Here is a 14,571-nt window from a genome sequence, read left to right as displayed (position 1 = left end):
GAGGTATTTAAAGGATGTGTAGACGTGGTTTAGTGGTGGACTTGGCAGTGCCAACTTAATGGTTGGACTCAGTCATCTTAAGGGTCTTTTCCAACCTAAATGATTCCATGATCTGATGAAAGACAGCCCCCCCACGTGGTCAAGAGTCCCTGGCAAATTCAGAGGAACCCGTCTCCGATTTATTGTCAGGTAAGTACAGCCTTCATCGTGTTGTCTTACATTTAACTTGCACCGGCTGCATTAAGACACTTTTTTTTTTTAACTGGGATCCAATTTAGTGACTGAGCCAGACCAATCTGCATGAGTGGTCTTTTCATCACCTCCTGTGCCATGTGCAAATGTAAATACGAATGGCTGCATATTTATATGTTGGTGGTGCAAAATGTCAGTCTGAGCACCAAGCCCAGAGGAACACCATGAGAAACATTTCATGCCCAGAGATTATTCCCAAATGCCTACTGTTTAAAATCTGGCATATAACTCCTTTTTAAATTTGTTAAATGCACATTAAATAATTACAATTATCAAACCATAGTATATAAAGATCCTTACAAGTTCATAAATTTATCATCATATGAAACGATGCTTCTTCAGGAAAACAGCTCTAAAAATTACACTTTGCACAGTATTCATCTTTGCCTTCATATTCAGATAAAGATAGTGAAAAGGTACCTAATTTATCAACCAAACTTGTAATCTCTGTGAAAAAAAATGGATTCTAGTTGGTCTAAGAAGTTGCTCTAAGTCAGGATATCAATTGATACTATTACAGTAGTGTATTTTAGGCAGTTGAGTAAATGCAGAATGCCTTCTTTTAAAAAAAAAAAGGATGAGCTGAGGACTATTTAGCAGAATTTGTCCTGCAGGCAGGTGGGGACCACTGTGCAGAAGACATGGAATAGTAAAGCTGCAGAGCTCTCGTCACACTATCTACCTACGCAGGCATCTGTGAACCAGGTGTTTGGAGACCATGGTTAAATTGCTCCAAAACTAGAAATATTAAGAAACAATACCTCTATCTGCCTAAAGCTGATGATAATATTCATAAAAAAGGGGAAATTAGACTGTTTATTTTCTTGGTTTTCAACAACATCAGGAATTACTGTTGCCACCCACATTCAAAGAGACTGCTGGCTGGAGAGGGAAGGAAAGAAAGAAAGAATGGTGCAAAAATACTGTGCTCAAGTCCAGTTAAAAAACTGAGATCCAGCTTCAGGATTCTTTCAATGCAAGTTTCATTAATCTTTCAGGAAAGCTATCTTATTGATGCTGGAAAATTGTCATTAATCTTAAATGTAAAAGTGAAAATAAAACAGTGGAAGAGTGAACAGTCAGCTTATACAAATTGTGAAGATTGCTGACACAGGGAAGTTTACCTATTGTGGCTTGTCACTTGCACACAGCTGAAGTCTAATTAATCTAATTCTTGTCCTACCTAAATGAGCCTGTATACTTTTGCTAAACGTCACAGTTTTTCAGGAGAGTCATGTAAAGAAGGTCTCATTCTCGTTTAACCCCCAGTGCACCTAAATCACCTTGCTCTTGTATTTAAAAGTAGTAGATGTTTTGCCAAGATATGTAACTATATACCAGCTCATCTGTAACCAATGGTGCTTTGGAAAATTTAGGGAAGGCAAAGCTAAGTAAAAAAAAAAAAAAAATTAAACTAATCTAGAAAGATCTGTATTAAAAAAAAATCATAAAACTGTAGTGTCGATAATTCAGCTTGTTGGTTTGTTATTTGCCTTACTAATCCATTTAGTCTTAAAATTTGGCATTTTCTACTTCTCACTAATGCTTCAACTCCAATTTTCTTTAATGATGGTAGGCTATTTACCCCACTATGTACATGCATGCCTGCTGGAATTTTGCTCTGAGAACAAATATGCTCTGGCAGTTTGAGGTGGTCAACCAGTGACCATTTCCAGCTGTTCAAAGCACACCCTCTCTGCGTGGGGGACACGCTATCTATAATGGCTCTTGAACTACTGGAGATTGAACTTCATATGGATACCATGTGGGCTGATGATGATAGTGTATCTTCTCTATCATCAACCCCTTCTGATTTCAGGACTGTTCATAGAACATGAAGAATAACCTGTTCCCTGATGAGCCTTTGCAAACTCCACGCAAAAAAGCAGGGACAGAAATTATAAGATTAAATGATGGGTACAGTTATCAAAGGCTCTAGCATAGCTATATTTATAGGGGCTTCACCACCATTATTAAATCAAGGTTCAGATTGGGGTTTGGGGGGGTGGGTGTTTTGTTTTTTCAACAAATCCAGAAAAATCCTTTCAAATGCATATTGTGCCACAGCAGTACCAGGTTTAAGACACAAAGCTTTGATAGGGTATAACCTCGTTTGCCAACAGTGAGTGCTAGCTGTCAGCAAAACCACGGGCTGCTGGAGGGGGCCGTGGCAGGCTGCCCAAGGGGAAAGAAGGAAAATCCCTGCTTGGCATAGCGGCCTACGAATAGGCAAGCAGGCTGCCATTCCAAATATTGCCCTTTTACAAATTTAAGCACAAATTTTGCTTTTCTTACCCTGTGCAGCATCCTGAATTAAAGGCCTGTAAATAACAGCTGAATAACACATCGAGTCGCTAGCAAGTGCCAGATCCAAGGAAAAACTCAGGTCCCCTCTAGGCTTCTGTGTAGTGACACAGGAGGAGAGAGGTCCCTACAAAGCAGAACGAGGATTATGCTTATCTTTCAAAACTATCCTCCCCCAGAAGCCTCTACAGGCCATAGCATCTTCTCAAGGGGAGGAGACATTTGTTTTCTTTTCTCCTGCAGGGGTGCACACTCTTGTTTCTGCAACATCTACATGAAAATTGCATAAATATTTACCAGTTTTATTTACAACGTTTTCTGTTACGCACTGGAAGCATCAGCCTCGAGGCTGCAGGCCATCTTCTGCCTCTGCTGTCTCTTCTACAGGCAATCCTGGCTCCTCTTCTGCACCGAGCTGCAGCTGCAGGAGGATCAATCCTCTCATTAGGCCCCCTCCCCTTCTCCCCCCACTTGAACAGGCTCGTGTCTACCACAGCATCCTCTTAGGAAATGTGCAGCGTGGATTTGAGTCCACTCAGACTAAATAGAAAGTAAAACTGAGGTCTCTCTTCCACCTCGGGCAAGTGCCATGCCTGCTCCGCTAAAGTTAAGGTGCTGCACGCAGGGTCAGCTTCATGTTATCTATATCTGAGCTGTGGCTGTTACCAGCACAGAATGTCTGTACCTGCCCTCCGGCAGCCTTGCTGAAGCTGACCTCTGCACGCTGCAGGTAGACACCTTCTCTACAACCACTTTTGCAGAGTGTTCACGGCCTTAGCAAACATCCCTCTCAGCTGCTGCCTCCTGCCTCTGTTAGCAGAGTCAGACTTTTTTTCTGATGCGGAAGGGTAGCCCAGAAAAATTTTTTCAGTTTATGAGAAATGGAAGGTATTTTATCAGTCCATATGGAGGCATTTTGGAATGCATTTTGGAAGAGCTACTACATAAGATTGCCTTTCCCATCCATACTTCCTTTGATGAGTGGGACATATGGAAGATTTGATGCCACCTGCTCTTCTGCACGACCCTTTGTTTCAGGTGTGGAGTTGGGTGAGAGATGCTTTCAGACCTGTGCTGAACCAAAACTTTGCAAGTTTTTAAGATTTCTCCTTCTTCCACCATTTGTTCTTCAAGACCTGGTATGCTTTCTACAAAAGTCTTGCAGTGCCACTTGCTGTGCATCTACCTGCTAAATTCAAGTTATTCATGTTCTTATGTTATATTCCAACCAGGAAACAGGCTGACCCTGCCAGCAGCGCCAAGAGCAGGCATACAGTTACAGACCGGTTTGGTTTGGGTTGGAAGAGACCTTTAAAGATCATCCAGTCCAATGCTCCTGCCATAGGCAGGGACATCTTTCACTAGACAAGGTTGCTCAAAGACCCATCCAACCTGGCCTTCAACATTTCCAGGCATGGGACATCCACAACTTCTCTGGGCAACCTGCTCCAGTGCCTCACCACCCTCATCGTAACAATTTTTTTCCTTATATCTAGTCTGAACCTACCCTCTTTTAGTTTAAAACCATTACACCTTGTCCTATCGCAACAGGCCCTGCTAAAAATTTGTTTGTCCCCATCTTTCTTTTAAGCCCCCTTCAAATTCTGAAAGGCTGCAATAACGTCTCCCCGGAGACTTCTCTTCTCCAGGCTGAACAACCCCAACTCTCTCAGCCTTTCCTCTTAGCAGAAGTGTTCCAGCCTCCCTGATCATTTTTGTGTCCCCCCTCTGGACCTGCTCCAACAGGTCCATGTCCTTCTTATGTTGGGGACCCCAGAGCTGGACGCAGTACTGCAGGTGGGGTCTCGCCAGAGCAGAGCAGAGGGGCAGAATTGACTCCTTCGACCTGCCGGCCACCCTGCTTTTGTTGCAGCCCAAGATGCAGTTGGCTTTCTGGGCTGCAAACACACATTGCCAGCTCATGTTGAGCTTCTCGTCAACCAACACCCCCAAGTCCTTCTCCGCAGGGCTGCTCTCAATCTACTCATTGCCCAGCCTGTATTTGTGGTTGGGATTGCCCTGACCCATGTGCAGGACCTTGCACTTGGCCTTGTTGAACTTCATGAGGTTCGCACGAGCCCACCTCTCAAGCCTGTCAAGGTCCCTCTAGATGGCATCCCTTCCCTCCAGCGTGTCGACCACACCACACAGCTTGGTGTCATCTGCAAACTCAATCCCACTGTCTATGTCACTGATGAAGATATTAAATAGTATTGGTCCCAGTACAGACCCCTGAGGGACACCACTTTTTATTGATCTCCATTTGGACATTGAGCTGTTGACTGCAACTCTTTGGATGTGGCCATCCAGCCAATTCCTCATCCATCAAATAGTCCATCCATCAAACCTATATCTCTTCAAATTTAGCAACAAGGATGTTGTATGGGACTGTGCCACAGGCATTACAATACTTCTTGTCCAGATCTTCAGTTTAGCTGCAGCCTCTGGCTTAAGTAGACTGATTCTAGGTCAAGATTAAGAATTTATTTCCTCATTTAATAGCAGAGCCTATTATATGGAGTCTACACATGCTTGATGCCTGTAGTTCTTCATTCCATAGCTAAATGTCTGTCTCTGTAGCAAGCTGAACAGGGCTGAAATTAAGAGACAAGCTGTCAGCTGCATTTCACCACTGAACGTAGGGACTGAAAAATTATTTTTAAAACTCATTATTTGGAAATAACATCAGAATTTGCACGTGTCTCTCATCATTGAATGTTACTTGATGAAAGAACTTGAGATGCATGGTCTTTCCTTGTTGCATGGATGTGTGTTGTAAGGGGAATGGCTGCTGTTCAGCAACAGCGCTGGATGCACACTCCATAGGGGTGCGTGCAAATGAACTTAAGTATCAGTTCAGGAACTGGTGATTCTAAAAGCTCAGAAGTTCTCAAATAATAGCTGCAGTGGTGTATGCCACATTTCCTCAACTGCGTAATGAAAGCAAAAGTGGGTTTAATGTTCAAGCTGAGATGGAGAAAACCCAAGAAACTCAAATTTAAGGCTGAGAGTTTCTCCTTCCCTTGTGCCGTTGCCATTTTCCTTTTGTAAATTGGTGATTTAAATTAGTGCTCACAAACCCAATGAATTAATGCACCCGTTTGAGATGGGGCAGCAGCGCAGATGCTCTATAAAGCTCTTCACAGAAAGGTAACAGAGCCTCACATGCCTCCTCTGTTAAAACCCTGATCATCTCATCTTGGTTACTGTCAGCTGTGCACAGTGTCTGCAGCTCCAGGACAGCACACATTAAGAACACAACTCTCTGTATCCTCAGTAATGTGTGAGGCCAATTTCCTAACACTGACAGACGGGTGCAAACTCGCTGCATGATGCCGGATCCTCTCTGCACCTCTCCCTTTGCTTTATCACGACTTAAATCAAAAGGTAAACAGAAACCCTGGCTTTAAACTTCCTGGCATTTGACAGATTCGACACCAAGTCTAAGTGCCAACTACTTCAAAATTCATTCCTTTTCAAAATGCCACTATTTGTTCTGAAAACATCTGGTTCAAAGTGCAGCCTCCACATTACCCTGTAGAGAAGGAAGCCAAACTGCAAAAATCATAGCGCTGTGTTTAATTATGAACCAAAGGACTTACTTATTTAACAAGGAACAGCAAACTGCACAGTGAACACCCATTTTCTACGATGGAGAATTCATTAGAGCAATCCTCTCCCACCCCAAACAACCCATGCTTGCTGCTATTGCCAGTTTTAAACATAACCCCCTTCCGAAACTACAGGTTTTCTGCTTTGTTTTGGCTTTATGTTAAATTTTTTTTCCCAAATAAAATGCCCATTAGGATTTGATGCAAGTTACACAGACATCCAAATCCTTTAACTGGAGCAGAGCAAAGCTCTACGCTCAGGTATGTCAGAAGCAAGTGACTGACAGCAAGATCCACGTGTATTGCGGAAACAGTTACACAACTTCCAGAAGAGATTTCCTTCCTTTAAACTTGGATTTTCATTTCCTGTATTCTTCTTTTCTGCACTGTCTTTCATGGGGAACAATTTCAAAATATGTCTCAACCAGGGAGTGGGGAGTCAACAAGGTCTGGATGTAGAGTACTGAGAGAAGGGTGATCTAGATGGGAGTCACTGCAGGCCCAAGAGAAGCAGCACTGATGAAAGACAGGAATGATTCTGGTTAAGGCAGCAATGAGAAACCAAACAAACGAACATCAGAAGCAGGAGGTATGTAAGGAAAACCTGAAGTGCTGACACAAAACCAGCAGCTGAAGCTTTCTGACCATAGTGTCGAGGAATTAGGTCTATAAGAAGAGGAATAAGCCAAAGACAAATTGTGGATGAGGAAAACAAATGGGGAGAAGAAGCAGGAGAACATGACATGGCAAACAGCGAGATTTCCCAGCGAGGTTTAATTGCTAGTATCAGTGGTGACCAAGAAATGAAGGGGAAGAGCTACAGTGCAATAGCCTTGAGTTTGGTCACCTAGAATGAGTGTCATCAGCAGCGTCTGAAGTCGAGAAGAGATGGGAAATGGGGTGGTAGCTGGAAAGGAAGGTGTGGATGTAACTGTGCCTTTGAGCTGTGGATCTCTGTAAGGATACCAGGGAAAGGACATGTCTGTATCGTGAAGGAAAAATACAAACAGTCTGGTTCCAGCCTTGTAATCCACTATAATTCTTCCCCAGCTCTTTTCCAAGATGCCACCCAGTCTTCCCAAAATTATACACCGCCTCAGCAAACTGCAGTGACTGAAATTTCCTCTAAGACATTTACTTCCAGAAACATAGTGCAGGAAGACTTTTGTCCTTTAAATAAATCCCAGTCTTTAAAAAAAAATCCTGCAAGAATTGAAGTTATATTTGATAGTTACCCAATTCATGAGTAAATTTTTTTAAACAATCCAGGCCCTTCCCCATTTCTCCTCTCCCTTCCCCAATAGACGTGTTCAGGGACCCTCAGCCTGAGGGATAGAAATGTAGCTGAGGGAAGGAATTGCTTTATTCTCCAGGCCCATTTCTTCTGATCAAGCTGTTACCTCATGCCCATGAGCAACATCTCCTCCCGATATGAGTATGACTGCTTGTCGAGCTTGTTATGAGTCCCAGGGCTCGCACCCCTGCGGGGAAGGAAAATATTTTTCACTTTTGTTACGCTATTTGTTCAGGAGGCAGTGAAAAATCTTCCTTTATGTTGTAACTCAAGGATAGATGTGCACCGAGTAGGATGGTTTCTGAGATGTAAATTTTTGCAAATGGGAGAAATGGTCAGTGCACTGCACCGTGAATTAGAGAGGCCAGCCCTGTAGTGTGATAAAAACACCACTGGAAAATAGATTTCCCAGCAGTCAGTTCAGCAAAAAGCCAATCCCTTTTTCAGTTATCCTTTTGGTGAGATAGTGGCAGAGGCTCAGAGCAGCCTATGGGAGCTGTGCTGCAGATTAAAAGGGGTCAGTGTCAACTGAGGATCTTCTGCTGGAGAATGTTCCACCTGTGTTAAACTACCAAGGCTACAAGTTAAGTTAAACCACTTTCCTCCTTTCTTTCAGTAATATCTAGGAATGGCGTGATACGACAAGATATTTGATATTTTAATTTTGTTTTCAAAGTTCTGGTACTTGTGGCAATTTCAACAGTATGCACTAAGTAAACATGGGACGATCCCAAGTCAGGTCTTGGTCTCTTCCGTGCAACTGCCCAGTGCTTAATGCTCCCTACAAATTTGACCATGGTTTTGCGTAGTCGTTCAATGTGTTTGACTTTACTACTTTTTTGACTGGGGATCTTTCTTCATCAGTTGCGGATCTAAAAGGCTTTGGTTGTTTTTGTGATATGCCTAAAAAAGAGCATGTGCAACTGTGCAAAAAAGTAAACTTTTAGGATTTTTCTTCATGTCAGGATAAAGCAGGTCAGGCAATATTGACTTATTAAATTATGCCAGAAAATATTAATCAACACTCTTTAATCAAAATCTGTATCAACAATCAACATTTTAGGCTTTCCTGTAATCACCTGCTCCAATTTCAGTAAAAGTTGAGTGAGAAAAGCAGTTTTGAGTTTCTTTTGATTATATTAAACTGGGAAAACATTTATTACTGTATGACTCATAACTAAGGGTTTCAGGCTTCTATATTGTGCAACCTGAGCCACAAAAGATTTTGACATTTAAATTTCATTCAGTACTAAGGCTGATGAGGAGAAAAACATGGTTATACTCTTTTTGGCCCCTTTGGTAAAAGAACTCAGTTTCAAACTTCCAGAAATTTAAGTTGGACACTCAAGATTCATCAATGGGAAATTTGTCCAGTTTGAAGTATGGCTAAATCTGACTTTGAGCATTGAAGTCGTACAGAGAAAAAAGAAATTATCTGAAAGTACAATGGCCTGTGCAATGGATAGTTTAAGATTTAATTCATTTTTTGCACAATGATAGCTTATGGATTTTTTTTTTTTAAGGTCTAAAATCCTTAGTTTATGAGAAACAACCCTTGATTGATTACTATGACATGAAAGAAGCAGAAAACTTCTAATGCCTCTTGCAGCAAGAAGCATCTAACCTCCTGACCTGACCTACACTTGCTCACATCTTCCATGGCTGGCAGCAGCTGTGCTATGTAACTTTTTTTCCTTTTCCTGAGAGAGAGGCTGCTCTTAAGGGAAGTGGCGTAGTATTCACAACAAAGGCCAATCGACACAGCTCGCCATATTTGCGATGCGGAGAAATATGGAGAGCTAAAGGTGGTTTAGGACAGCTACACTAGTCTTCTGGTATGAAGGCTCTTTTCTTTCTCTACCAAGTGCAGAGGGAGAGCACCGCCTCGAGGTGAGCCCTTGTGAATGTCTCTTTCTGGGTCTAAATGCCCTTCTCCAGGATACTTCTCATCCTCATTCCTTCTGCTCCACCCTTAACTGATTCACCAATTGCATGACCCTTTCAACCAGTTGCCTTTCACCCAGTTCTCTAAGTGAGAGAGCAGAGAACAGTATGCTTTGTTAAAGCCTTCACATTTTTCAAAGTTGATGTCTAAAGTAAGTTTGCATTTTATCCGGGAATAGTTTAATTTCCCCTTTGAGCATCTGAAACTACACTCCTTTTACGCTATACCTTAATTAGGCAGAAAGCAATGGAGATCCGGTGTTCCACACTGAAAATAGCTATAATTGCAACTGTGTCTGATGTAAAAATTCACTTTTGCAAGATTTCAGAAAAATTCTGGAGGAGGAGGTACTTATTGAAAATTTGCAATACCGGTTTTGGTGGGGCGGTGGGGAGATGAGCTGCCTTTAATAGAAGCAGCTGTACAGCAATCTGGAAATTAGCCCAGTTGGGAGGAAAAAGTTTGTCCTCAAAAGAGAAGGCGGCTCAGAAATGAAAAGAAGTTTGTGCCTGGCTGTCAGCAAGACTCCTGCAGCCAAGCAAAGACAGGAGGCCCAGGTAGAAGCTGCCCTTCTCCCATGAGGTAGGGATCCCTGGCTGGTGGGCAGAGAGCTGCAAAGGTTTTATTATGTTTCCTGTGGCAGGTATGTGATCTAGTGCTGATGAGAAAAGTAATTTTTCCTTCCTCTCCTTTGCTTTGTGCTCTTGGGCTATCCTATAATGAAATACTTCAGCATCATGTAGTACATTTGCTGGCAGATCCAGCAGCTCTTCCTCTTGTTGGTAGAGCCTATGCTCTTAGGGCACACATTAGCAGATACACTGTACGCAGCCTGTTTAATTACTTTCTCATTATTCCACTGTTGTTTTTATTGCAATAGAAAAAACTTGGGTTTTATTCCACTGGGATTTAAAATGCTAAGTTAGAGTACAGTAGCTCTTCAAGTTAAAGCTCATTGCTATTATGAAAAGCACTGAGTTGTTCCATATTACAAAGACAAACAGCTGTAAAACTAGGGTAAGCAAGCTCTGTACTGTGAGTTATCAGCAGAAATGTAACTAGAACCTCTCAGACAATTAGCCTTGATGGATCCTCAGCACTTTGACACCTACTTTAAGTGTGGACCCCAATTAAGTTACTTATTTTCACTGGACCCAAATAAAGTTGTTTTTGTTAAATTTTATTTTCCAAGAGCAGGAAGATCATGATCATGACCATGAGATGAATTATTCTTTCATGATTTTTTATGAATGTACAAGTTGCTTAGGAATAAAACCTGGCAAATCTAAGAAGTTAGAAATTGACTTCAGACCCAATCTGGAAATGGAAGCTATGTTGAAATATTTACAGCATAGGGCAGGACTGATTCTCTACAGAGGCCTCCCACACAAAGCAGAGTAAATGCTCTGGGTTCACTGAAAAATTATTTTAAAATGTGATTTTAAAATGTCCTGTTGAGGCAGAAGAATCATATTTAATTGACATGCATTCTTAGCCTTGCCTCTGCATTATATTTTCAGTGAGATCAATTTTGAGTAATTGAGACATTAAAAGTAGTTCACTAATTTTCACCAAACAGATGTTTTTCTCCCCCTGCCCCCTCCACTTGCATGTTTTGGGGCTTAAAATACTGAAATCCTGCACACAGAAATATGATGTTTTCATTCACTTGCCCTCCACACCACTCATGGGAAAACGATAGCATAGGACTTCAAAGAAAGAGGCTTCCTAATACCTAGTAGAGAGATGCTTAAAACTGTGTTTAATGCTGTAAATGTGTATAACTAACTAATTCAGACATTACCACCAAAGTAGACATTTGAAATTTGAGTACAGAAAAAAACACAACAGGAAATCACACGCAGACCGATGGGCAACATTATGAAGGTACAAGGCTTGCAGTGTATCAAAGAACTCTGCAAAACTGACACCTGGCAACAAACATTCGCACACTGTCAAGTCAAAAGTTTGGTTTTTTAAACAAAACAGGCTCATCCGTGATCCTGACTTCATCAATAGTATGTTGCTCTTCAGGCAGCATATAGGGAAAAGGTGGTTACACAGGCTTTGCAAATAAATTGTTTTAAAGTCATGACGTAACAAGAGCATATTTAGGTCCAAGACTTTCTGCAGAATGGTCATTTGATTGGCATTCTTTCAAACATACAGACAGAAAGATCAAAATAACCATCATATCAGAAACCGGCTATCAACGTATCTGTAAAATAAACAAATCCAGGATGGTCTTTCATGAGCAATGCAGCTAACATATAATTCTTTAGACAAATATATATACATTTGCTTGCAAAGTATTTCTAAATAGTATTTTCAAAAAGTATTGTTAGAGTAGTGCAATATAACTTTATCAGCAATTGCAACCAATGAGAGGTAACCCAGAGAGGACCGCAGGAACAGCTTCTCTCGAGGATGCAGTCCTGCCGTTCTCCCCTGGGCAAAAATCCCCTTTAATGTCACCGGGAGCTACGACTAAAAGCTGTGCACAGGTAGTCCCTTAGGAATGAAATCTCTGCTCACTACGCGGGGAGCTGAGCGTGGAAGTCTACATGCAGCTATCAGAATATATCCCCAAGTACTCATTATGCAGTGGCCACTAAGACATTTGAAATGTAAACGTTTCTCATCTATGTTCCATGTAATTTATAAAATAATGCAGTTTCCATGCAGTAGGGCACAATCGTATCAGAAGAACTGACTACATTATTAGCTAAGGAAATAAAACCGGTATATCAGTTTTACCACAACTGCATTTTTTCCTCTACACTATATTTCACATTGGTAACAGGTAACGTGTTATATCATAAAGCGTATTAATATGATCTTGTGATTTGAAAGCAAAAACATCTTCTGCAAGATTTCCATATTAAAATAGTTATGTGCACAAAAGGTGTTCATAGCATGACACCCAAAGCAACATGGACTTAGTTTGATAGTATTTCCATTACAGCAGAACTATGAACTTCATTCACTAAACTATGTAGTACAAATGAAGATTACTGGGTACATATAGAAAAATCAGATAGGCAATCAGTTACAAACCTGGCAGTATTTTTGAGAGAGACAGAGATTTTTAGGTCTTATAATGGAATGATAAAAATGGCAGGAACTTCTTTTGGGAGCTCCAGGAAGAGATTTGCACTTGGTGTTTCTCATTGTCTTATAAGCAGCCCTACTGCACAGGAAAACGTTGCACCAGGAGTTAACATCAGGGTCTGGAGTTCAAAAAAATCTGCTAAAACTTAAGTGCAGTAGGCTCCACTACATTGTATTTCTCTTGAAATGTATAAAACATAGAAAATAGTAATGGTGACTTACTGGATAAAAATATTAATGCTCACAAATAAAATCTGACTGAATTTTTGAGTCAGATTTTAATTTACACCTTTTGTAGATTTAGTCGGCATGATTTGAGTATTTCAGGTATCTTTGACCATCAAGTAGCAGTGCATATTTACCATTTTAGATTGATTCCTTTAATGTGTTATGCTGTTTCTAACAAGGCTTTCAAACAGCAAAAACTCTACTTGAAACCTTCGTCAAATGTGTCTTTACAGTGCGAAATATATCTTCAATGAGAAATGCCTTTTTACAATATTTACAAAATCTCCCCATTAGATAAAAAGGCAAAATAAATAAAAAGCTTAGAGAAAGGAAACGCTGCTTAGGCTGTAGGCTTTTTCTTTTATCTTCCCCCAGCAGATGCTAGTCTCCTCAACACGTGAAGTTAGCTAGCCAGGATTGTTTTTCTTCCTCTTGCTCGGGCTGTGACTGGGATCTTGTTTCAGTTCATGGTATTGCACCTGTTTAAACACAACGTTCAGAAAGAAACCAGTCAGGTGGCGCTTGCTAGAAAAAGGAAGATTTCTATTTTTTTTTCCAAGGCAAAAAAAGAAAGAAGAAGAAAACTATCCCCCTGCAAACTTCATAGCATCTGCACCTATGGTTCAACAACAACAGAAGGACAGGTCTAGAGTAAGAAATAAAAACAGCATTAGGAAAACCCTGTCGGGATGTAACACTGTGTGCTGACGTAAACTTTAAGAAGGCTACTTTTTTTGTTTTCTCCATGAGCTCTAACAGAGAATAAACAGTATCCTCTTTAATGAATTGGATGAATATTCTTTGCGATATTTAAAAACTTGCTTATTTTCAAAGGCCTACCACAGGGGTGATCAGATTCAGAGTGGGTACGTGCAACTGTATCTCCTATTTATACCAGCTCTGAACCGAAACCGTTACCTAGAAATATGAGAAGTATATAATCTTTGTGATACTGGAGGTGATTTATGTGCCTGACATTATCTTAAAGCTTGCACCTTCTCAAGAGATTGTGTACTGCATTACAAAAGCTTGTAATTCATAACCAGACTATTGTTATAGGAGTTTATGGGCACAGTTGAACTGTGGCCACAGCAAAAACTTTCACCCCAGGGAAGGAAAGGCTGCAGTGCTCTCAGAGTGCTGTCACGAGAGAGTGGTGGGCAAAGCCGCCCGCCGCTGACTCCGCATCGGCGCAGCTCCTTTCACGATTTGACCCTCCTGTTCCCTCTCTGCATGTCCCGACAGCCTCACCCCCAGCATTTCCTACACGGTGCCTTACCCCCATCAGTTTCACATGGTGCTTAATACAAACTCTAGCACCTGCTACCATCTCCCAAATACTTGTCTTTTTACTGATTGCCCCTGCGGATCCTCCAAGGCACAGCCAAGGTAGTGGCTAATTCCTCACTGCAAACAGTCTAGCAGCCTCCTTAAGGTTCATGGACTATCCTCAGCTTGAGTTTGAAATTTCTTTGCGTCAAAGGATATAAAGCTGAATCAAAATAATCGCTTTAAAATTTGTTTAAAAACCCCGGAAATTCATGATGCTGCATATCAAATTAACTACCGTAAGGACACTTTAAAAACTATACACACCACTTGCACATCTGAAGGAACTCTGGACAGAAAGTCAAGTAGCTCATTGTTATCAATTGCATACGGATTTCGAAGCTTCTTTGTAAATTTATTGATGCCTGCAAAGGTGAAAGTTCAAATGTTACTATCATAATTTTTTTATAAAGATACATCTTTGGCAAAGTTCTAAAAAAGATTTTAGGATCCATTTCAAAGTCTGACATTAGCACTGAATTAATGAACGGATGCAC

At 41.1% G+C, this 14,571-nt stretch overlaps 1 protein-coding gene across 6 annotated transcripts in view; it reads right to left on the bottom strand.

Moving 5' to 3' along the window:
- Positions 1–8,473: 8,473 nt before the first annotated feature.
- Positions 8,474–14,571, bottom strand: part of MCTP1 (multiple C2 and transmembrane domain containing 1) — a 292,805-nt gene continuing 286,707 nt past the window's right edge. For all 6 annotated transcript variants that reach the window (XM_052778226.1, XM_052778227.1, XM_052778229.1 and 3 more), the window contains 2 exons: positions 14,342–14,439; positions 8,474–13,224 (listed from right to left, as the gene is read on the bottom strand). In XM_052778226.1, the coding sequence (XP_052634186.1) occupies positions 13,153–13,224; positions 14,342–14,439 (170 nt within the window). In that variant the 3' untranslated portion in view covers positions 8,474–13,152. The remainder of the gene's footprint in view (positions 13,225–14,341; positions 14,440–14,571) is intronic.

This window comes from Harpia harpyja, chromosome Z (genome assembly GCF_026419915.1).
Source record: "Harpia harpyja isolate bHarHar1 chromosome Z, bHarHar1 primary haplotype, whole genome shotgun sequence".
Classification (NCBI taxonomy): Eukaryota; Metazoa; Chordata; class Aves; order Accipitriformes; family Accipitridae; genus Harpia; species Harpia harpyja.
The sequence above is the reverse complement of the archived record's forward strand: the minus strand, read 5'-3'. Positions and strand labels throughout refer to the sequence as shown.